The sequence below is a fragment of the Heliangelus exortis genome, chromosome 1, assembly GCF_036169615.1.
Source record: "Heliangelus exortis chromosome 1, bHelExo1.hap1, whole genome shotgun sequence".
NCBI classification, from domain to species: domain Eukaryota; kingdom Metazoa; phylum Chordata; class Aves; order Apodiformes; family Trochilidae; genus Heliangelus; species Heliangelus exortis.
Genome location: NC_092422.1, coordinates 141,897,688 through 141,919,705, shown reverse-complemented (window position 1 = coordinate 141,919,705; position 22,018 = coordinate 141,897,688). Strand labels below are relative to the sequence as shown.

The window sequence follows — 22,018 nt, the reverse complement described above, 5'->3', positions numbered from 1 at the left end:
AAACCATAACATACAATTATGACCTACATACATACAAACCTGAAATTACTTCTGTATAACTGGTTTGTACAAAGTATAACAATAACCTTAGGAATGTTTCTCCCCTAGAAGGCCACTAAGGACAACACAGGCAAAGTTATTACCACTCTCGGTGACCCTGGAGAGTATTAGAGAACTTCATAATTTCTTAATACTATCTGATATGAAAAGGCCCAATCACATTTGGACTCAGAAATCTTTCAAAATATATGTTTATAGCCAAGGTCAGTCCCACATTGAGTTATTCAGTCCCACATACTCATAACTCAATATTTTGTCCTTATTTTAAATGTTAAATTATTTTATCTTGATGCTAAATGAGTGGACAGGTTTTACAGCTTCTTTAAAAGAAAACTGTGGGGCAGGAAATTATAAAAAGTAAAAGAATCTTAATTTCTGACTTAGTTGATAAACTCTTTTCCCATGTCTTTGCCATGATACACAATGAAGAAAATAATCTGTATCACTACTGAAGATTATTTTCCCCTCTTAATTACTGACAGAAGAATAAAGCATTCACCTTTTTACAGACATCCAACAATGACTTGTAAAATTTCTTGTCTATGGTCCGAAAAATCTGAAAATGCAGTACAAAGAGGCCACAGATGCCCATATATTTATCTCTCTGGTCAATTTCTGAAGGTTCACCTGCAGAAACAGAACCAAAAAAACCCCTTTGGAATTCTGCTCCCAAACAGACAATTCACTTTTAGAAACAGTGAAGATGGGAGGAGAATCTTCAGCTTGCATTACCAAGTTTGAGTTCAATGTTTGAAAAAGTTGTGCGAAGAGTGTGAGCAAATTCTTCAGCAAATGTGCTGTTCTTTGACACTGACACTCCACCATTCACAGAATCAAACTGCTGCTCTATACAAGCCTGAACAAAGAAAAAAAAAAAACAAATACCATAAATCCATAAATTAATGCCATGAATTTTGGACCTTAAAAGAATATTAATTTTGAGAAAGAATGCTACAAGAGAGCATTGCTTCATGTCACACAGCAGTAGCCTGAAGTTAGCTTCATCACATATGGATTTTTAAATTATGCTTAAAATATTTAGTATAACAGAAACATCTGAAAGCAAAAGCCTCTCTTACAACCAACATCGAAAAACCCATTTAATTTACTTAACACTTCTGGCAAAGGACATTTTAAAAGAAAACACATGATGTTCTAGTAATAAGAAACTTTTTTTTTTTTTTTTGCATTATTACATTATAATACATTACTGTTCATTAACTAAACAAAATTATCATACAAGTGACCTGTAGGATGTGCCTTACCAACTTGCAGCATAAAACCCCACTACCACTGGTGGCTTAAAAAAGCTACCAAAAATCACTACAATAATAAAAAATAAATTATATAAATAGACACTTTAGATTTGCTAAAGATATTGGAAATTTTTTTAAATGGGATTGTAATTAAGAAAATTTTTAATGTATTTTTCTTGGGAAGGGGCACTGGCAGGACAAGAGTGGAAACATCCTGAATGAAGAGCAGACAAATCCTGCCAGTGTCTCAAACATATAAAGAAGTCTTCATACTAATGTAGCATTAGAGAAAAGTAAGAAGCCAGCTGGTAGCAGAAAAGTAAGTAAGGACAGCTGGTAGCAATGTTCTTTGAAAAAATAAGCCAAACTGTGCTTAATTATATATCTACAATTTTCCTTTTGGAGGCTTTTACAGAATAAGACCTTCTCCCCTATGCCATTTAAGACATAACAGTAAGAACAGTCCTGCTCAGTTGATGCTGCTGTGACCAGACTCAACACCATCCCTCATGGCCCACTATGCCACAACATCAGATTCCACTTTCAGATACACACTTTTCTTAAAAAAAACCCAAAACAACAGATGGGTCCTTACATCTACACATTTTAATTAACTGTATTGAAAAAGTAATAATCCTTCTCATCCACCTGTACACTGGCATGTTGCAGGGGTATGCACTAGGGAGGTGGTACCTCACAAAAACTGCCTGACTAATATGCAGGGAATGAGACAAAATACATAGGAGGTCACACTTCATAGATCTTCAAGACTACTGAGGAAACTTTAGCTTGCAGCTAAAACAAAGTGGACCTACATAAGCCTGACCACTATTAAAATTTCAGGTGAAAAACAGACTCCCTGACAACATCCAGTGTTAATGCCACATTGTCTGTATTTCTTTAATTCTGCATAACTGTAAGCACTCAAAGCCTGGCACTGCTCTAGTGCCAGAGAAGAGCAAGGGAGGATCTTACAATAGAGCCTTTTTTTTCTGCACAGATGCAAGAGCCAGAATCACACATCACTGTGTTTGGAATAAAGCAAAAGAAAAACAAACAATACATTCTCAAAAGACTCTTGCTTTCATGTAACAGTTCCCCCTGTCACACTGGGGACCACTGATTTCATTACCTGAAATATCATTCCATCGAGTAACTGGCATTCCAGTTTTAACAGCAGCTTTTCAAATGGCTTCAGTTTATCTTCTTGAATCCCAAACTTAGAAGGGTTGTGATGGACAGATTTTAGCAGCCTGTAAGGAGTAGGAGTGGAACATATACATAGAAACACAATTAAAATATGATAACATTTTTATCATACGTTGTTCTATTTTAAGAATATGTTTTAATTGTTCACATCTGTGTCCAGCAGCAACTCCAAAAACTAAAAAAGCAAACAGCAAAACCTCTAGGTCTTTATAGGCCATATGCATTAGAATAACACCCATTTATTGAGGTTTCTAATGAAAGACTTATTACTCCACTAATTTAACTACCTTTATAATTGTTGCTTCTTCAGTTTTTACTGGAGAGCATTCTTACTTAGATTTGCATGCCCAAACCCATGATGAATATGGATAGGGATAGTTTTAGATCAGTTCTGTACAAAATCAGATCTCTTATTGAATACATTTTAAAAACCCCACCAACCATGACTGTCAAGAAGCTTACCCTGTACTGTAAATAACATCAAGCTGTTTAGAACTTATTGGTGCTGTTAGGAGAATGAAGTGGGAGCTTAACTCTGATCTTCATTGAGATTTCTGGAAAAATCTCAGGCCAATCAAATTTCATATTCCCACACTGATTGCCTTGGAACCAAGACTTACAAACATGCCTTTATCATTTATGTTGTGGAAGTATTTTTCATCCCTTAAGAGACACACCTCTTATACATGGTCCAGTGATCTTTCAGAGTAGCATGATTGTCAATTATTTCATCCAGAGTGATTAAAACTATGAGCAACTCTCCCAGATGCTCATACATTGCCTGTTTAGAAAAAAAAAAAAATTAAAAAGGACTGTGATTATTGAAAACTTTATTGCAGTCACGCATGGCATACAAAATATCTATCCCATTCAATACATTATCAGCAACAAGACATCAGCTAGAGAGTCAAATTGGAGATTTCTTGGTTTGGTAGTTTAAATATTTAGTACTTCTTGTAGAGACACAAGGAGTATCAGTTTGCATGCAGGCACTACTTTAAGTTCACTGGTCTAATTTGACATTCAAGGCAGAATTTTAAAAATTGGCCACATACAGAAGCACATATTACACAGAATAAGGGAGCATGCAAAAAAAAGCTGTAATCTGACAGACATGAAGGTATCAGCCCTTTCCACATAAAGGCCATAAAAAGCTGATTAACAAAATAAACCTTTAAAGTAGATTCCAGATTGAAAGTTGTACTCGAAACTTGCTTTCTTGCTGCTTTTCTCAGGATTAATGATCAAGACATACGTATAGTACATTAACATAAGCAAAAGGGCTCCAAATCATTCCCACCTGAAAATGAACTCCAGACGTCTCTATAATTTTAGGTGCATTCCTGTAAATAAAATAAATATTTTAATGTCTCTAATTTTTAGAACAGAGCACATTTATCAGTTCTGTATCACAATGAGCTCTGTTTTTTGGGGTACATTTTTCTTCATTAACAAGCTAACTTCAGAAAAAAAGAAAAGAAAACCCCTCCGTATCTAATTAAAAGAAAATATGATGTGAAATTTGCGTGCTACAAAATTTAATATTGCATTTTTAACATACAGCACACGTGACTGGTTCAAACCACTGATTTAATTCAGTGGACATGTGTATCAGCAACTCACAGTTCAGCTATGTTAACAGCAACTGCCCTTCATACAGCCAGCCTGGTTGCCCAAAAGTACAAAATCACTTCACATTTTTAATTAACCCATGTCTGAGCTACACATCCAGCCTTGTTCATTCAGCACCATACAGAAAGTCTACCTTGTGCTACAAGCTAAGACAAAAATGAAAGCAAATAAAACTGAGAATTATGCTTTCATATCAGGAATAAATCAAGAGCTGTGCAGATATATTCACAACTTAACCCAACAATTCTATTTGGAGCTAAGCTTTCAGAGTTTTCAGAGGAGCCCACAGCCCCTAAGCTCAACTTCAGGTGTTAAGACCATATTTATTATGTCAGGACTATATAGCAAGATTTACATATTGAAAAGCCATTGTGGAAGTCATGTATCTACTGTATCAGTGTGGACCTCTCAATGCAAGGATGAAAGGGCAACAAGATCTCTTAATCACAAAGTGTCTCTGAAGCATCAATTCTACCAAAAAATGTCAAAAACGTTATTCTTGCATCTCATCATATAAAAGCACTGCCTTTTTTTCATATAAAACAAATGCACTTTCATAATGGCTTACAAAGCCCAAACTTACACAGCAAAGCACTTTCCACATCTCTCCATATTTTTTACACTTGCTTAACTACAGAAAAACAATACAGCATTTTAGAAGATAATTACTTGTTGCTGGTATAGAGAACAGCCAGCTGATGCACTACATTCACAACCACTTCGTAACATCGGGTAACAAAGCAAGACAGCTCCTGAAATACAAGAAAATGAAATGCATTTCAATGTTTAGACCCTCTTCATGCAGAAGGTGCCATCACCTCTAAACACTGAGCATAAACCACTGAACTTGCAGATCAAGCTCCAAATACAGTCCTAATCCAAGAGAGTGGATCCAAGGAGACTTACAGGAGGATGGGAAACATCATCCTAGCAACTAACAGCCCAGAAAAAGGTTGCCAAACTAAGCAAAGAAGCTACTAAACACAAGTTCCCAGTACAATTTGGAGTATTTGTACTATTCATACTCTAATTTATCACACACAGTAAGAAGTAACTTGGCAACAGCATCCAAGTATTTTCAGAGAGAATACCCCTGATGGAAAAGGATGACTTTTCCCACTAGATTCAAGAGTCATGATCTAGGAGCTAGTGACAGCTAAATTCAAATTATAAACTAAGACAGAAGCCTGTACCTACTGTAAGAGTGATTAGCCACAGCATACTGCTTTTAGAAAAAAATGAGACAATGTCTTTGAGAGGTATGTTTGGCTAAAGCAGAACTTGAGCTCATTTACATATTACAAAATGAATAAGAACAGGTCACCTTTGATCACATAAAGAACTTAATTTCTATAATGGATAGAAGGCATTCCCTGAGCAATAGTATAAAGGAATCAGAGTTCCCCTTAAATGCAATAATATCTGCTCATTAATGCACTCCCAAATCACATAAGGAAAAAATCAGCATGTGATGAGTCTTGCCAGTCATCACACAGATGGCTTCATAGCAGACAGCCCACACTGGCTCACCAGCCAGCCTGCCCTTCCTGGCAGAATGCTGGCTAACAGCTTAATTCTGTCATCCTCTCCATCAAAAATACATCTTATTTGGGCTCCTGCCTCCTATTAGTCACCAGTTTTCATAAAACATAAAAGTGTAGTTACTTCTTATGCTGTTATTGCTCTATCAAATACAGCTGAAAGAAGCCAACAGATTCCAGAGGAATGGATTAACAGTCAAATGAGATTATGTTTCCTGGGAAAGGAGCACCAGCTGCCCTTTTAAAACTTCCAGGAAATAGTCCAATTTAACAGCACATGCATATTAGCAGCTACACAACACAGACAAGATTATAATTTTATAAGAGTTCTTCCAATTACACTGTCTTCTGCAGAATTAAGAGTACCTAACTAGTGTTTCACAACATTACTTTGATACTTTTTTTAAAAAATGTTTTTACAAACAAATGCAAGGTTATTCTATCTGTTAATCAACAAATCCTGACACTGGGAGAGCCAGTAAGCCAAATGGTGGGCATCAGCTCTACAAAACCAACACTTTACCTCTTTGTCTTCTTCATTCATATTTTCATATCCCCCTTGGAGATATGCTTAGAGCATTCCCAGTTTATGGATATAGACTACCAGTATATTTAGGGAAACAACAGTTAAAAAAGAACAAGCTCAATAAGGAAAATGTTTTCCTCATACTTTTACCAACAGCAAGACACACCTCTTAGCATAAGAGCCTTCCCTTTGGGGCAATTTCCTTGCATCTCCCTTCTTCCCAAATAGCTCAGCAATCAACAAGCCATTAGAGCATACATACAAAGTGGGCTCACAGGCAATATGGCTGTATTTTTGTGTGGTGTTTACCCTATAAATATACACATCATCAAATAACCCATAAACAAATTGTTCTGCATCATGGGTTTGCAATGCACAGTTTACCCAGACAGCTAATCATCCTGCTCTCAACTTCCATCTGGACAGAGAATCCTCACAGAAAAGGAAAAAAACCAAGAAAAACACATCTGGAAAAAACACTAGGGTACAACAGTGCATTTCAAAACGACTAAAAGGCCTTACACATCTGCTCAGCAAGAAATAGATGATGAAGGAGGAAACAAAAAAAAAGTGATGGCAAAAAAGCTTGGGAAATGGGGGGAGGGGAATCCCCAAGATATCCTAACAACTAACTGCACTTGGGCATGGTATAATAGAGGTTGAGAAACAACTTCCCATAGCATTCAATCTGTTCTGACTCAGTAAATGACTACTGCCATGCTAGTATACAGCAAGAACAGCAATTTTAACCTCTGTTAAACTAAAATTTGTTTAAACATTCTGGAACCTTCCTGTATATTCTCTGCTTCAACCCTGATATTCCATTACAAGTGATACTGCATAAAAAAAGAAACATCTTTGAGAACAAGACAGTCACTTAAGCTATACTGAAGAAGAAAAGATTTCACAGTAGACTGAAACCCAAGAGCACAGGAAATCCTCAGAAGAAACAGAAGATCCTGTTTTCATGCAGAGGAACCTGGTAACAAATAAACTGTGTAAGAAATTAGTATTCTTCCCTGAAAGTTTGCCTGAGACACAGCATTTTTTTCCAGACACGTCTCAGTTTTGGTTTCTCTGATCAGCTAAAATGATGTATAAACAGTTAATTCACACCCAGTGTTCAATGAAAACTAAACCCTGCTAATCGAAGCCATGCAAATAGACACCTTCACTACACTGTCAAATGAAACAACCTCATCTTATCTTCTCTTAGTGAAGTTTTCTTAAGTAAATTCTCAGTTATTTGAACAATGATTACACAAACTGTGATTTCTTCTCTCATTAGACTTCCAACAAGTATATGAAAAACAAAACAACGTATCACATATCAGCTGATTGTGACAGGTCTGCAAGGCAAAACATAGTAACATATCAGATGACTGCGGTGCCTTTTAGCAAGATGCAGGCAGGATACTGCAAGCTGCTAAATCCATTTCACAAGTAAAAGTACAACTATAAATGACATTAAAAAAAAAAAAAAAATCAAAACATACCCTACCTGCAAAAAAGAAACAAATCTTCCCATCTGTATTTGGCAATCTCCCTCCACCATGCTGGAATCTGTGGCTTTAAAGACAAACATTTGTAACTACTTTGAAAAGGCTGTGCTAGACTTGTTAAACTGAAGCTTACCCTCCAAGCCATTTGTTTGCCATATAAGTATAATGCTCTATTATAAGCATACTGATGGAGCCATATAAAAATTATAATTTTATTTTTCTAAGATGGACTTATTTTGGAAGTTTCTTTCTCAATAAAAATTATTTTTTTTTTAAGGTAAACAAAGCGGGAAAAAAGGTCTCCAACACCTAAAAGAAAATAAATACAAACCATAATTCTTTAAAGACATAGGTATTACATAACATAAAGTAAAAGTTTCCATTTTAAAAAGTTTGTATGAAAGCATTTCTTATTCATGTTGCAAGGTGCTTCCTTAGCAGTTAATTACTGGAAGAACATCATACATTATTAATCAGAAGAGAAAGCTGTAAAGTGAACAATTTCTTCAAGAGATTTTGTTTTTCCTACATATCATACTGCACAAAAGAACTGACTCATCACCCTAGCTTCAAACCATTACCTGTATGACAAAAGGACACTAACAGGATACTATTAATGACAATAATTACAACACAGATAGCAAATTGTTTCAGTCATCTGCAGAAGTTGTAGTACCACTTGACAAAATACAGTTTTTAATGCAATGACAGATTAATGCTCTAAACTTGACATTTTTCTATTGGGCCACTCTCAGCAAAAATACCCAACAATAACAAATTTATCTGCATAAGAAATGCAGGTATTATTACTCCATAGAAACTAAAGGAGTCTCCATACTTCTGTAAGATCGAGCTCTGGGACAAGATTCTAAACATCACATGCTTCCACTCTACAGATTTTATGTAGCCTTTACTCTGTTTAGTGTACATCCCCCACAAAAAAAAAACCCAAAACAGTCCATTTCTTATACTAGCTCTACCCAGTCCAAGGACAACATGAAAAAAAAAATTCTTTATAGAGAAGGGAAAGGCCAGCACAGTTTTCTTCATTTCAATCATCCTGAAGCCAGCAGCTATTGTCACTGTTCTACATAAGCAAGCTTGCTGTTATCAAAGCAGATCCTACAGGGAGGGATATGGAAATGGAGAAGATAATTTCTGAATCCCTGCCTAACTCACAGAAGGCTCACCTCTCAGCTCATGCCATTCTCAAGCACTCCCTGCAGAACACCCACCAGGAACAAACTGCCACTGTAATATGTTAATCTGCATCAGTCTGACTTTTTTCATGATAGAGAGACATGGAGAAGTGTTGAGGGATCCCCTAGTATCATTTTTGGCAGCGTATCACTTTATTTTAAGATATTTAAAACCATGTCTGTTAAGAAGTGAGACTCTGCTAAGAAAAACCTCAACAAAACCCACGCTTTTTCATGCTCCTTAACTGAACCACAGCAGTTATCTTATGTGGCACTTAAAGAATAAGTCTTTATTTCAAAGATTTCGTATTCCTCAATACTGTCAACAGTCAAGGCCCTTGAAAACCTTTTTAAAAGCCCTTTTACAAGACTGCTATGAAAGACACTTCTCTTTCTCTCAAGTTTCTGAAATAGAAAACAAAGGTAAGTGGTATGTCTCTGCATCAACTCACATTAATATTCAGTCCTCAGGACCAAGAGCTGTGCTTATTCCCAGACTAACACCCCTTAAGGCAGAGCTTAAGACCAACCCTTCAGTGGAGTTACCAGTTTAATTCCAAGACAAAAAAAGCAGGGGCTCATGATTTGTCAACTGAACTTAAGAGTCACTGTATTATGTCATGGTCTAAACAGTAGTTTGAGTACTATTACCTGTACTTGAAAGACAGATGACATTAACACACTGCAACTTGAAACAATTATGATTGCCTAAGTAGGCAGGACTAGGTCAAGATATTTATTAAAGGTTTCACTGTTTTATTACAATCAAATTAGATTTATTGTTTTATTACAACTAATATAAAATCTAGTCCCAAGAGGAATAAGTCATTTTAGGATATGCTTACATATGAACAGATTTTCAATGTCACTCTTCAAAAAACAGCTGCTACAGTGTATCAGTTCAGGTTTCTGTATGTTATACATTAAACACAACCTCAACAGCCCATACTCCCTATTTTTAATGTAAATAAGGCTGCAACAAAACTTCCTGTTAATGCAACAGATAAATCTTATTGTCACCTTAAGCTAACTCAGGACAGTTACAAGACACTAATGTATACCCCTATAAACTCAAGGTCCATTATCTTTGTATCTTTGTCAGTCAAAGATACATAGAAAACATGTATCCATATTATAAAATTACACTTACTGTAGCATTTAACATAACCTGAGCCAATAATATAAATCTACAAGCCTTTACAGTAAAGGGAGCTACTTACCTCCTTCTCCGTAGAACAAGAGGCCATTATAAAATTTAGTTTCTGCCTAACAACAAAAGAAGAAATTTGTTTTTTAATAAATAGGACATATGTAATCATGCTGTAAAAATTCACACATATCATCTTGGTTTTTTTTACTAAAAATAAATTTATATATCAGCGTGCCATCTGCAAACATTTTTGTAAATAGCAATAGAAGAGAGCTGAATTTACCTCATATTTTAACTTCTTGATTTCACAGCAAAGGGCAGCATACACAGTTATTACTTTGTTAAGAACCTAGACTCAAAAGGGAAAAAAAGCACACAGATTACAAAAAGATTCACATTTAGAGAGCTTAGGTTTAGCTGTAATAACTACGTTTTTTTCTTTTAATCATAAAGCCCTTACCTTGTTTTCTGTCTTTATGAGCTCCAGTAGGGAGGACTGTTCATATGGCAAAAGCTAAAATTAAAAAAAAAACACAAAACAAACAAACATAAAAAACCCACAACAAATTGCCAGCTTTAGAAAATATTGCTAAAAAAGTAGATTTATCCAACTAGGTAAGTATTTGTCCTTATCTTCTATAAGGTCAACAATAAGAGAGCAATAACTGCACACACAGCAGGAAAGCTACGCTCATTGTGTTTACATGAAAATACCTGTCACCCTAAGCAGAAAAACTCAAGCAAAAGCAAAAAATGAAAATAAAAAAAGAGCAAAAGCATGGTAATTATGGTTTATGTATTAAAAAAAAAGCTTAGAAAACCTAAAACATGAATTAAAAATCCCAAATGCAGGAAATAGGATGCCTAGGATATGTCTGTATGTAGGCACCAACATTTTGTACTGAAGTCAGTCATGATTTTGACTAATTCATATACTCCCAGCACTGTGCTGGCCCTCCAAATGATTTATTAAAATTATTCAGACAGATGATGACTTAAGAGTGCATCTTCAGCACAGACAAGTTTCATTTGGTAACAAAGCACTTTTAAATGATATCTGCAAATTCAGATAAAATAAAAAAAACGCTTCACAGAGGACACAGAATTTATGATCAAGGAAATGACCCTTCTGAAGGACAGAAAATAGTATACCAAAGCCAGTAGTCAAAACATAACTAAATACAGTTCAGCCTGCAGTTAATTCAATGATTAGTGAGCTCTTCTGGAACCCCAGATCCCAGATAAAAACCAGCAATCCCCACAGTGAAGAAGTTGCTGGGATTAGCCTTCCCAATACATAAAAAACTCATTTCATTTCCACGATTATCCAAAAGACTGCAAAAGAATAACAGGACAACATCTTCTCTTATGAAATGTATTAAATTCTTAACTACTTGATAAATAATATAGTATTTGCTAGGTTTCTGAAACACAAAAGTCAAAATTTTTAGAGCACAAGTGCATCACACTTTTAATTCTCAGGTTTTGAAGGAAAGGGAGAACAAGGAAAATAACAGTTACAATGTATATTAAATATATTAAGACCTTTAATGCAATGGGATCAAGACTGAAGTCCCAAACATCTCCAACAGAGTCATCCAAAGCATCTTCAATTCTCTTCAGCTGAGACGTATATTCCTCAAGAAATTTTCCATAATTCTTCAACTGCACTTCAGCATGAATTTCTGAGAATTGATAACATTTGCACAGCTTTATAAACTGTTCAGTAAAGGACAACATCAAAACAATTTAATCTTTTGCTATTTAGCTTGTAGTACATCATTTCGACCCAGCATTTTTCTTTAACAGAACTGCATCTTTAGTATAAAGGTATTTCTTTAAATACAATCCTACAACTATCAGTTAAAAAAAAAAAAAAAAAAGAAACCCAAATACTATTTAAGGAATATCAAGCATCCAACTCATTTGCAGAAAACTATTTTCAAAATTTGAGTGTATTTTCAAACTAAAATCTTAAAAAAGCTAATTACAAGACCATTAAAATTATTCCAGGGCAGATGATCTAGCCATTGACTGAACCAATACACATGCAATTATATTAGAACTTTGAGGCAATGGGTCTTGGCCTGAGTAGCAGCTGTGTTTGCAGCAATCCCTCTTCCCTCTCCCCACTACCTGTCAGTAAGTCATTTGAGCGTTACACAGGAAGTTTTTTGCTTTCAGTCACTCCCCCTATTTGCAAATTCCCCATCTTCAAGCAGAACTTCTGTTAAGCACCTGGACATTGACCAGGACCCCTCCGTCCTGCCCCTCCCCATTTATACACAATTATTGACTTAGTTGCATAATCTGAACTACTGAGTAAGTGGTTACAGCTCAAGGCTTCTATGCTCAGTACACGGCTTTTTTTTTTCCTCACGAGGACTGAAGTGTCCTCCCTGTAATTAGATCACGAACCTCATAGCTTGCAATCTTCCACCATTTGTTGAAAACAGGATTATCTAAACAGGTTAAGAGAATGTAAGTCAGCTGAATAGCTGAACTTTTCCTAAACAAGAAGTCAACTCTCATGTAGCTTTAAATCTGGCTTTTTCACATTTCCACAAGTAGGCTGCTCTATTAAGTTAAAAAACTTGTATTCTGTTATTCTGTATGTTTAACCTTTTCCTCATCCAGGTTGCCAACCATGGAGCCAAATAGAAGTTGACAGCTACTCCAGTGGAAGAGCACTGCTGAATCAATTATCAAATAGAATCATTTGGGGAAAGAAAATATTCAACAGAGACCCTGAACCAGGCATAGAGGGAAGAATGAATAATGACAGATTAATAAGAAAAAGATGAGAAGGACCAGGCACAGGCACACAATTACTACAGTGAAGTCCTGAACGAATCCTAAACTACTACTTTGAATCCAGCAGCAATGCCAAAGGGCATACAGACTGCAAATCCTATCCAAGAAGCACAGTAAATTCTCCCACCCTAAGTTCTGCATTAGAGCCCTGGGGTTCTACCTGTACCTGCTGGCCAGACAGTGCACAGGCACCGTGAAAATAAGGAGACTGAATTTCAGATGTAGACAGTTAAGAAGTAAGTGAACAAAAAACATTCCACCAGCAGCATGCACTCCAGACAGTGATGTGCAGCTCTTGAGTTGTACCATCATATTATTTTATTACATGAAATTGATCTCATCTTTCAGGTTCCTTCCAGTGCATCTCCTGGCAACTCTGCTGCAGAAAACCAGTAAACCATGGATGGATGCAGAGGCCTGCAGAACAGTTTAGCACATCAGCTTCAGTACTTTACTAGTAGAAAAGCACAGAAAATTTATTGTAGAGGTGCACTGCAGTATAAACCCAATCTGCTCTTCTCCCTTTGCACAAAAAACAAACTCAGAGCGCAGAAGCTGACAGAGATATTGTGCCTTTACAGGTAGAACAGAAAAAGTTTTTGAGCCTTAAAATAGCAGGAAATTGGCAGTGCTGTTCAAATTGATTCCTTCAGAAAGAGGCATTTCTCAAACAACATCTCACAGCAGCACTCTGCTGGAGACCCTCAAGCTTGTCACCTTACCAGCAGCCAAAGGATGGATTTGAACAGTGCTACGCTCAACATAACTGATATTAAATAATTCCAAAACCTTAACTATTAATCATCAGTTTGCCACTTGTACTGAACATATATAAAACATGAGACAGGTGTGAATACTTTTTCACCATTTAGAGAGGCAAGAGAGTGAAAGCTAGCCAGAGGCAGACAGGGTTGAACTGATGAAAAAATGACTTGGAGATAGGGGAAGCTTTTTAAGATGCAGTAAAGTTTTCTTAAATAAACAGGCTCACAAGAAAATTTTTAAAAAAATCATAGAAAGTAGGTATTTAGTTTTTCTTCAGAGCAGCACACATACACACACAAGGTGTTATCTCTTTAAAATAAAGTTTAATTTAGTTTCTTAGGAGATAAAATTAAAGCATTATAATTAGAATAGTGTGAGAAATCTATGCAGCAGTACAGGTCCCCCAACTTAATCTTATCTTCTTGCATAAAATCAACAAAATCATAATTCAGTAGACTTACTGCCACAGCAGGATTTTCAAGTGCTATATCCATAAATATCTAAGACTTAGTTTCTTGTGTCCTCAGCTAAGGATGTTATAATTGGTAAAGCTTAGTAACTCAGGTATAAAGCAAAGTAGGCAACAACAACAAAAAGTGCTTTTCAAGTGACAGAATTCTTTGGGGTTTTTTTGCTTTTTCCTAGAAGAACATCGAGTGCTGGTCTCAAGGGAAGATCAGCCTGTTTGTTCACCATGCAGATGGTGCTAATGGAACATATTATGTCATGTAAAGTCCTCGTAACTGTACAATGTCACAGACAAACTAGCACAGAACTGTCATTTTGCATAAAAGCATCATTATCCACTCCAAAGCTAGAGGACTGGTAAAAACTTCTACTCACTACAGTTTCAATTTCCACTGAAATCCAGATTTAATTAATATGTCATGAGCAGTATCATCCCTCAAGATAACATTATATGTGAAACAGTTGGTCCACGAGTGACATATTTGCACAGCAACACCTGGTGTAGTTAATTTGGCACAGTTCACTTTACAGCGTGTATTTCAGCGTGACAGCCATACACATTCCCCATTTAGAAAGTAGGTCACCTCCACGGGTGCGAGAAACATGGATTTTGACAGACATACAAACTCACTATCAAAGCCTTAAGCATTGCAAGGTGGTGTTTATTTTCAAAGGCGAAACTGCAAGTGACCACCCAGCTCCATGCCAGAAATCCTTTACCAAGGGAATCCACATACAACTGAATTATCTCTACATGAGTTCTCTAGCTAACGGAGGAAGTAACTGCAAAAATTTGTGAGCCACGACAAATGATGGGGAAGGAAAGGCACAGCATAGCCATTACAAGCTCTCCCCTGCCCCTGTTCGAGCAAGGGAAAAAAAAAAAAAAAAAAAAAGTCAAGCTCGTCAGCCTGCTTGCTCCCTCCCTGCCAGGTTAGGGCCACTGGAGACGACTCCATCCCTGGAAGTGTCCAAGGCCAAGCTGGAGGGGGCTCTGAGCAACCTTATCTAGTGGGAGGTGTCCCTGCCCACGGCAAGGGGGTTGGAACAAGATCTTTAAGGCCCCTTCCAACGCTGAAAATTTCTATGATTTCTATAATTCTATGACTCCGCCCAGGGGGGGTAAAAGATGAAGGGTTGGGATAGCCATTCTCTCACCCCAAACAACCCCCGATAACCATGGAGGGGGTGATGGGAGGTAAAAAAGGTCACCGCGACAGCCCTAACCGGAGGCCTAACCGGAGGCCGGGCAGCACTCGGCTGGCAGCGGGGGGAAGGGGTGAGACGAGCGCCCGTCTCGCCGCACCGAGCGGGGTCTCTGAGGGAAGCTGGGGGCGCGGCGTGACCCCGCTCAGCTCCCACAACTGCTTCCTCCCGCTTCCTTGCTTCCTTCCTTCCTTTCCTCCCTCCCGTTCCCAGCGAGGGTTCAGCGGTGCGAGGGGCCAGGAGGGGCTCAGGGCCGGGAAAGGAACGGGGGTCCCCTCAGCCCGCGCCTTCCCACCGTTCCTCTGGCGGTTACCGCCGCAGCCCCGCCGAGACTCGCCCGGCGGGTGCCTCCCGCCTCGCCTCGCCTCGCCCCGCCCCGCTCGCCCGCCCTCCCTCGGGCTCACTCTGCGAGCCGTCGTCCAGGCGGTCGAACTCCCAGTCCGGCGAGAGGGTCTCCAGCGCCATCGCCGCCGCCGCTGCAGCCGCCGCCACCCGCGCCCGGCAGCGGCTCCGCCTCCTCCCCTGACTCAGGCGCACGAGACTTCCTGGCCGGCCCCCGCGCCGCACGCTGGGAAATGGAGGCGGAAGGGAAAGGGAAAGGGAAGGGAAAAAGGAAGGGGAGTTGGTGCCGGAGGGGTCGGCACTGGGGCTCCGGGATGGGCGGCAGCGACCCCGCCGGGACGGCCGCTACACAGCACCCCCACCGCCCCCCTCCGACTCCCCCCTCGCCTCTCTCTCCCCAGGCGCCCCTGAGGCGGGGCTGTGTGCCCAGCACCGCTCCGCCCCGCCGCGCCCTGCCCCAGTGCCTGCCCTGCGGGATGCTGCCCCGGGCGCTGCGGCTCCTTACCGGCTCGGCGGGCCGCCTCTCAGGTGTCGGTGCCGCGGGGTGCTGTCCCCGGTAGCGGAGGTCGGGGGGGGTTAAAGCAGAGGGAGAGAGGGCGGGGAGCAAGCAGAGAGAAGGGAAGAGAGCGGGCGGTGGGGCTGCCCGCGTTCCTGCGGAGCGAGGAGCGGCTCCTCAGGGGTGCGGTGCGACACGGGAGCCTTAGTCTCATCTCCTTCCTCACCCCCTCCGCCCCCAACCCTGGCATGTGTGATCTGATCGCTTTGGTGAGCCAAGGCCTGTCTCTGAGGCACCGGGGTTTTGGGAGCTTTTCTGCTTTTCCCCTGGTCTCCAGGGCCCCATCCCTCTCACAGGGATTCCACGCCTCTGTCGCGGTACTGAGAAGGGGAAAAACTCTCGGGTACAGCCGGTAGTGTGTGACACCCCCCCAAGTCCCTCTCAGCACTTCCCCTTTCTGATGCTGGAGGAAGGAAGGAAGGAGAGGAAAGGGAGAGGAGAGGTAAAGGAGAGAGGAAAGAGAAAAGAGAAGAGAAGAGAAGAGAAGAGAAGAGAAGAGAAGAGAAGAGAAGAGAAGAGAAGAGAGAAGAGAGAAGAGAGAAGAGAGAAGAGAGAAGAGAGAAGAGAGAAGAGAGAAGAGAGAAGAGAGAAGAGAGAAGAGAGAAGAGAGAAGAGAGAAGAGAGAAGAGAAGAGAAGAGAAGAGAAGAGAAGAGAAGAGAAGAGAAGGTGAAAGGAGAGAGAAGAGAAGGGGAGAAGAGAGGAGAGGAGAGGAAGAGAGAGAGGAGAGGGAGACGGAGAGGAGAGGAGAGGGAGAGGAGAGGAACTGTCCCAGCTCTGGGGAAGGGTCTGGAGCTCAGAGACAGCTGCATGGGGCGACTGCTGCGATAGTGCCACCTGAGCATCTCACTGTCATTTGTTGTCTCACAGAGCCATGAGGTACTTACCTGCATGCAGTCAAGTCACTGCTGGGTTTTTCTGTTGGTTTGGTTTTGTTTGTTTGCTTCTTATTTTTTTTTCAGGGGCCTGATGGGTGTAATATCAAAGAACAAAAATAGAAGTACTTTGGATAGTAAGGGAAGTAGCCATTCAGGGCCATTAGCGATGACCACAGATATTCCATTACCTCAGTAGAATCTGTAGCATCAGCAGAAAAGGAAGTAGCTTCAAAAGCTGTATCACCAGGAGCATCAGCAATTTCAGTCAGGAAAATGGCACCAAAAATAGCAATTCCAATGAGAGATGTAAGCACAGGATCATCCATCAAAGCAAACTGTGTAATACCAAAAGTCTGAAAATAGCACCTACTGTAATTGTTTTCTTGTTAGAAGAAATCCATCCTTTGGAATCTGTTGATTTTTAAATGTCTATAGGGAGGAAAGATTGGTGGGTAGGTTTATTGCTGTTGAATTTTTACTTACTCAAAGTGCATTTTAAGAGACCCACCTGGGTCTGGGAAAGAAGAGATCAAAATCAGTTTTGTGTGAAATTGCATATTATTTTTTTATGGGACAGAGCTCTACTTCGGTAAATGTAAAAGAATCATAACGTGAATATGTCTTCTCCAGTCATCAGCTTCTATGAAGACTTAAGCTGTTTATATTGAGTTTTTTAATGCCCCTAGAAGTTTTATTGTGAAGGATGTTGACAGCTGACAGCGAGCACAGTTGTGTCTAGGGAGATGATAAGTATCACACAAAATGAATCCACAATTTATGCGGGACATTCCGTCTCCAGTCATGCAGGTGAGGTTTTCACTGAACTCAGTAGAGCTGCTATACGTATGTTCAAAGCCAAGGTATGTCTTCCAGTTTTGAAAAACAAAAGCATAGGAAAATTTTCTCTACAAACCTCAGGTACTTTCTTTGAAACGAAATACCCTTTCTTTCAGCTAAGGAAAGCTGCTGCTTAAAAACTAGTCATGAGGCTTTTTGTTACCTGTCTCAGAAAAAAACCTGTCCTTGAGTTCTGTCAGAGGAGACAAGAGAGAAACTTGTAGAACTGGCACTCGGTAGGGCCCTCCCTTCCTCACATGAGAACTAAGTTTCTAAAGGGTAAAATACATTAGGCTTGTTCATTGTAAGGTTCTGAGATTGTCAAAACTGAGTGCAGGGTAACCAAATTGTTCTATACAGTGGCCACACCAAAGAGTGCACCTTGATCCCCATGGCATAAGCTGATGCAACAGTTATTTTTGAATATGGAAAAGTAAATTATTTTAAAAGAAAATGTACTGAAATATTTTATTTCTTAAAAAATGATCAGGAGGCTCCATAACTGTTGTGATAAAATCACAACTGGACTCAAAACAAGTTCACCATTAAATTTTATGCTGTCATTCATGATGCATTGCTGGGTTTTCCTTTGGCTCACTAGGTGGCAGCGTTTTGTTACTGACACTATTTAGGTCAATTCTAGATGCTGCAAGAATTCCTGTTTCCTCTGAAAATCTGATTTAGACTTGATCTTGAAGCTGACAGTTCTAGTGACAGCAAGTCTAGCTCAACTTTGTTTGATAAGTTTAATGTCAGTGGCTTTATCCTGTTTGTTTGTGTGAAGTTATCAATATTTTACAAAGATTTCTGAAAATCAGGTTATGCTCACAGCTTTCGTTTGTACCAGGAAACTTTTATTTGATTCAAGCCTACAGAAGTTGGTAAGATTGCTCAAATATCAGTTAGCATCTTGAGATAATACAATGATCAGAAAAGTCCTTTTACTTTGTTTTATAATGTGTTTTTTGGTAAGCTGAATATTACTGAACACAGCCATAGTTGAGAAAACAATAATTACTTTTGACCAGACCAAAATGATCATGAAAGTAAAATTTCATATTGGACTTCCACATGAAGTGAGTGAAATATGATCATAAATATGAGTCAGCTGAAATGACTTGTTAAATTTGAGTACTAGAAAGGATAGGTGAGAGAACAAAGTCAAAAATATGGTAGTATTTATATGGTACTGTGACCATACTATTTATCAAGGAAAGAGTCCAGGTACCTTTGAATTCACAAATCAACAAGGGCTTGATTCCATGATGTACTTTTTCCTTTTAATTAACCTGGTTGGAAGTATCATTCAACATCGGACAATACACTTACCTGGTATTTTTAAACAATATTTTAATGATGTTTGAAACCTTATTGAGTAGTTTAACAGGCATTTAAACATTTTGTAAAAATAATAATAAAGAAAAGCCTAGTGAAAAGCACCCAGAGTGTGAATTTCTTATACAGACAGGCAAAGCTATACCAAGATTAATGGAAGTGTAGTTACTTATAGGAGAAAGAATTTGGCTTGCTGGGTCTGCAGCAAAGCAACTGTACTGTACATTCCATGTCTGTGGAACAATTAATGCTCAGCTCCCTGATTATTTTAAGTCAAATAATGTTCTTGCTCAAAGTTTTCATGGCAGGATTCCCAGAAAGGATTTACTATCCAAGATCTGCTCTTTGCAGTGCTGTTCCACAAATATGACACCAGCTTTTGCAGAAGTAGTTTCTATTCTGTGCTGTGGAATTTGGGAGACTTCGATTTATGCATTATGCATTTGATTATGAGTAAGGCATAAGTCATGTCATAATTCTTTCTACAAGTTAAACTGATAAAATAATTCCATTTCCTCATCAACAGTATGCCACCTTTTGGTTACTCTGGAAAAACAACACATCAAGAATAAGGTTTTAAATGGTTGTCTGCATGACAGAAAATCCCTATCGGTACATTCTAAAAGCCTTAAAAGTCGGGCCTGAAATGAAGTTAAGACCCACTGGGGGAAAAAAAAAAAAAAAGCAAATTTTAAATATAAATGTTGCAGAGATAAACAAGAAATAACTTTCCCATTAAATCTTGCTTAGGAAGTAGAAAAACATGAAAAGTTTCTGTTGTATAAAATTTTAGTTCAAACTTGTCATGCAGTTAACTTGGGAAATAACCAGTACAAAGTATTACTCTGTTGTTTTTTTTTTTTTAATTACTCAGTCTTTAAAACTGTGTGGGTGAACTTGAAAGTACTGAGGAATTTGAGCCTGAGTTGTGACCAAATCTGTATTCATTATGAAAAGCTTCAGCAAGGCTGATTTGCAACAGAAAAACAAAACAAAAATAGAACACCACCAAAACAAACAAACAAAAAACTTATGCAGAGCTAATTTAGTTGATTATTGAATCGCAGGGCATGATTTTTCAGAAGAAAGCAAATCCTGGAAGATTCTGAGCAGGCACTTCAATATTTGCAGGTATTCAGCATCCTATGGAATGCAGCCTCCCCTAATGATCTTGCCAAGTCTTGATGATATCTTCAAAGACGCTGACTAATTTTTGCTTCACACAAATCAAGGATTTACAGTGTTCAGGTGCATTAAGACTTACATTTGCTTATGTACATTTTGGCACATTTAAACATACTGTTTGGTGGGGATGTTTTGGTGAACAAGCACATTTAGCTCCTAAATAGTTTTTTTATATATATCCACATACCTGCTTTTGCAACTTGCTGTCATACATCTCTGGAAAATTAGAAGATAGAAAAGGGGCAGCCCATGCTGGGAGGCTTATTAAGGATTATTAATAATAAACACCTAAGGGGTGGGTGTCAAGAGTGGAAATCTCTTTTTGGTGATGCCCTGTAATAGGTCAGGGAATAATGGGTTTAAGCTAGAACATAGCAAGTTCCACCTCAACATGAGGAGAAACTTCTTTACTACAAGGGTGATGGAGCACTGGAACAGGCTGCCCAGAGAGGTTGTGGAGTCTCCTTCTCTGGAGACTTTCAAAACCCACCTGGATGCATTCCTGTGTGGCCTGCCCTAGGTGACCCTGCTTGGCAGGGGGGCTGGACTGGATGATCTCTAGAGATCCCTTCCAATCTCTTAACGTTTTATGAGTCTATTATTCTATGATTGTATGATAATTGCAGGCTCTTTTCCAAATCTAAACTTTGGCGTTAGGAAACAAGGATCAGAACTGGAAGAAAAAAAATCAGGTGAGAAAACTTAGTGTATAAAATGTGCTCCAAATCTATTGCATATTTATCCATTGATAACAAGAAATTTTGATAATTTGCAAGGTATTTTCCTGACAGATGCACAAATCAGTGGAGAATACATTGTGTCACTTTTTCTGAACAAGATAAAGCCCAGAGGAGGGCATAATAACCATGAGAATATTTAATCATTTTCTTAGTGCCAAAAAATGTACAATTGTATGGAATTTGTGCAACTTAACATCAAGCTGTAGGAAGACTACACACACACACTGATTCTTCTTCCTCTCTAAGGCAGTGAAATGGTTCCTTTAGTAAGGACTAGATGTCCAAATATTTTCTATTTGAGCACCAAGTGGTTTTGATGAGTTGCAGATCTCATGCAAGTGTGTGTACAGTCCCTGTATTGCTACAGCATGACCTATCAAACTGTGCAATTAATCTTCCTTAATGAAGCTGCTAATTCAAAAATAAGATTAAAACTAGACATTTCAGACCAACAGTGCCTGCACAGCTAAATGATGTGGTTTAGTCCAACAAGTTTTTGACTTTTAATGCTTTTATTGTACAATTTTAAAAAGGAGTATTTAAAAAAAAAACAAAAAAGCTGAACACTTCTAGCAATGAAATTTGATAGATTTTATGTGAGATAATTAGAAAATATGAGGCCATATACCCTGGCCTCATATGGCAAGGGTATACATGGAAGTATCCAATAACCACGGAATATATTTTATTTTAAAAAGAAGCCAGAAAGCAAAATCTTGTAGCCTTCTTAATAAAAATCTGGAAATACTGTACACCTTTCTAAACCCATAGTACCACAGATACTATGTACATACATATTCTCCCTCTTTATTAGTGGGA

General features: G+C 38.7%; 1 protein-coding gene and 1 long non-coding RNA gene across 6 annotated transcripts in view; one reads left to right on the top strand and one right to left on the bottom strand.

Annotated features, from left to right (window-relative positions):
* The window catches only part of WASHC4 (WASH complex subunit 4), a 48,235-nt gene extending 32,230 nt beyond the window's left edge, over nt 1-16,005 (bottom strand). For 3 of the 5 annotated variants that reach the window (XM_071728751.1, XM_071728733.1, XM_071728743.1), the window contains exons 1-12: nt 15,733-15,885; nt 11,621-11,760; nt 10,536-10,589; nt 10,359-10,424; nt 10,146-10,191; nt 7,726-7,793; nt 4,827-4,909; nt 3,826-3,868; nt 3,203-3,306; nt 2,449-2,569; nt 793-916; nt 560-687 (exon numbers count right to left, since the gene is read on the bottom strand). In XM_071728751.1, coding sequence (XP_071584852.1) covers nt 560-687; nt 793-916; nt 2,449-2,569; nt 3,203-3,306; nt 3,826-3,868; nt 4,827-4,909; nt 7,726-7,793; nt 10,146-10,191; nt 10,359-10,424; nt 10,536-10,589; nt 11,621-11,760; nt 15,733-15,793 — 1,038 coding nt within the window. In that variant the 5' untranslated portion in view covers nt 15,794-15,885. Of the gene's footprint in view, nt 1-559; nt 688-792; nt 917-2,448; nt 2,570-3,202; nt 3,307-3,825; nt 3,869-4,740; nt 4,910-7,725; nt 7,794-10,145; nt 10,192-10,358; nt 10,425-10,535; nt 10,590-11,620; nt 11,761-15,732 lie in introns of those variants that run through there. The other 2 variants (XM_071728759.1, XM_071728767.1) reach the window with 2 other exon arrangements.
* Nucleotides 16,006-16,982: 977 nt separating this feature from the next.
* On the top strand, nt 16,983-19,378 carry LOC139796969 (uncharacterized). Its single transcript, XR_011726233.1, has 2 exons — nt 16,983-17,554; nt 17,680-19,378. It is a non-coding gene; the product is annotated as an uncharacterized lncRNA (long non-coding RNA).
* The last annotated feature ends 2,640 nt before the right edge of the window (nt 19,379-22,018 follow it).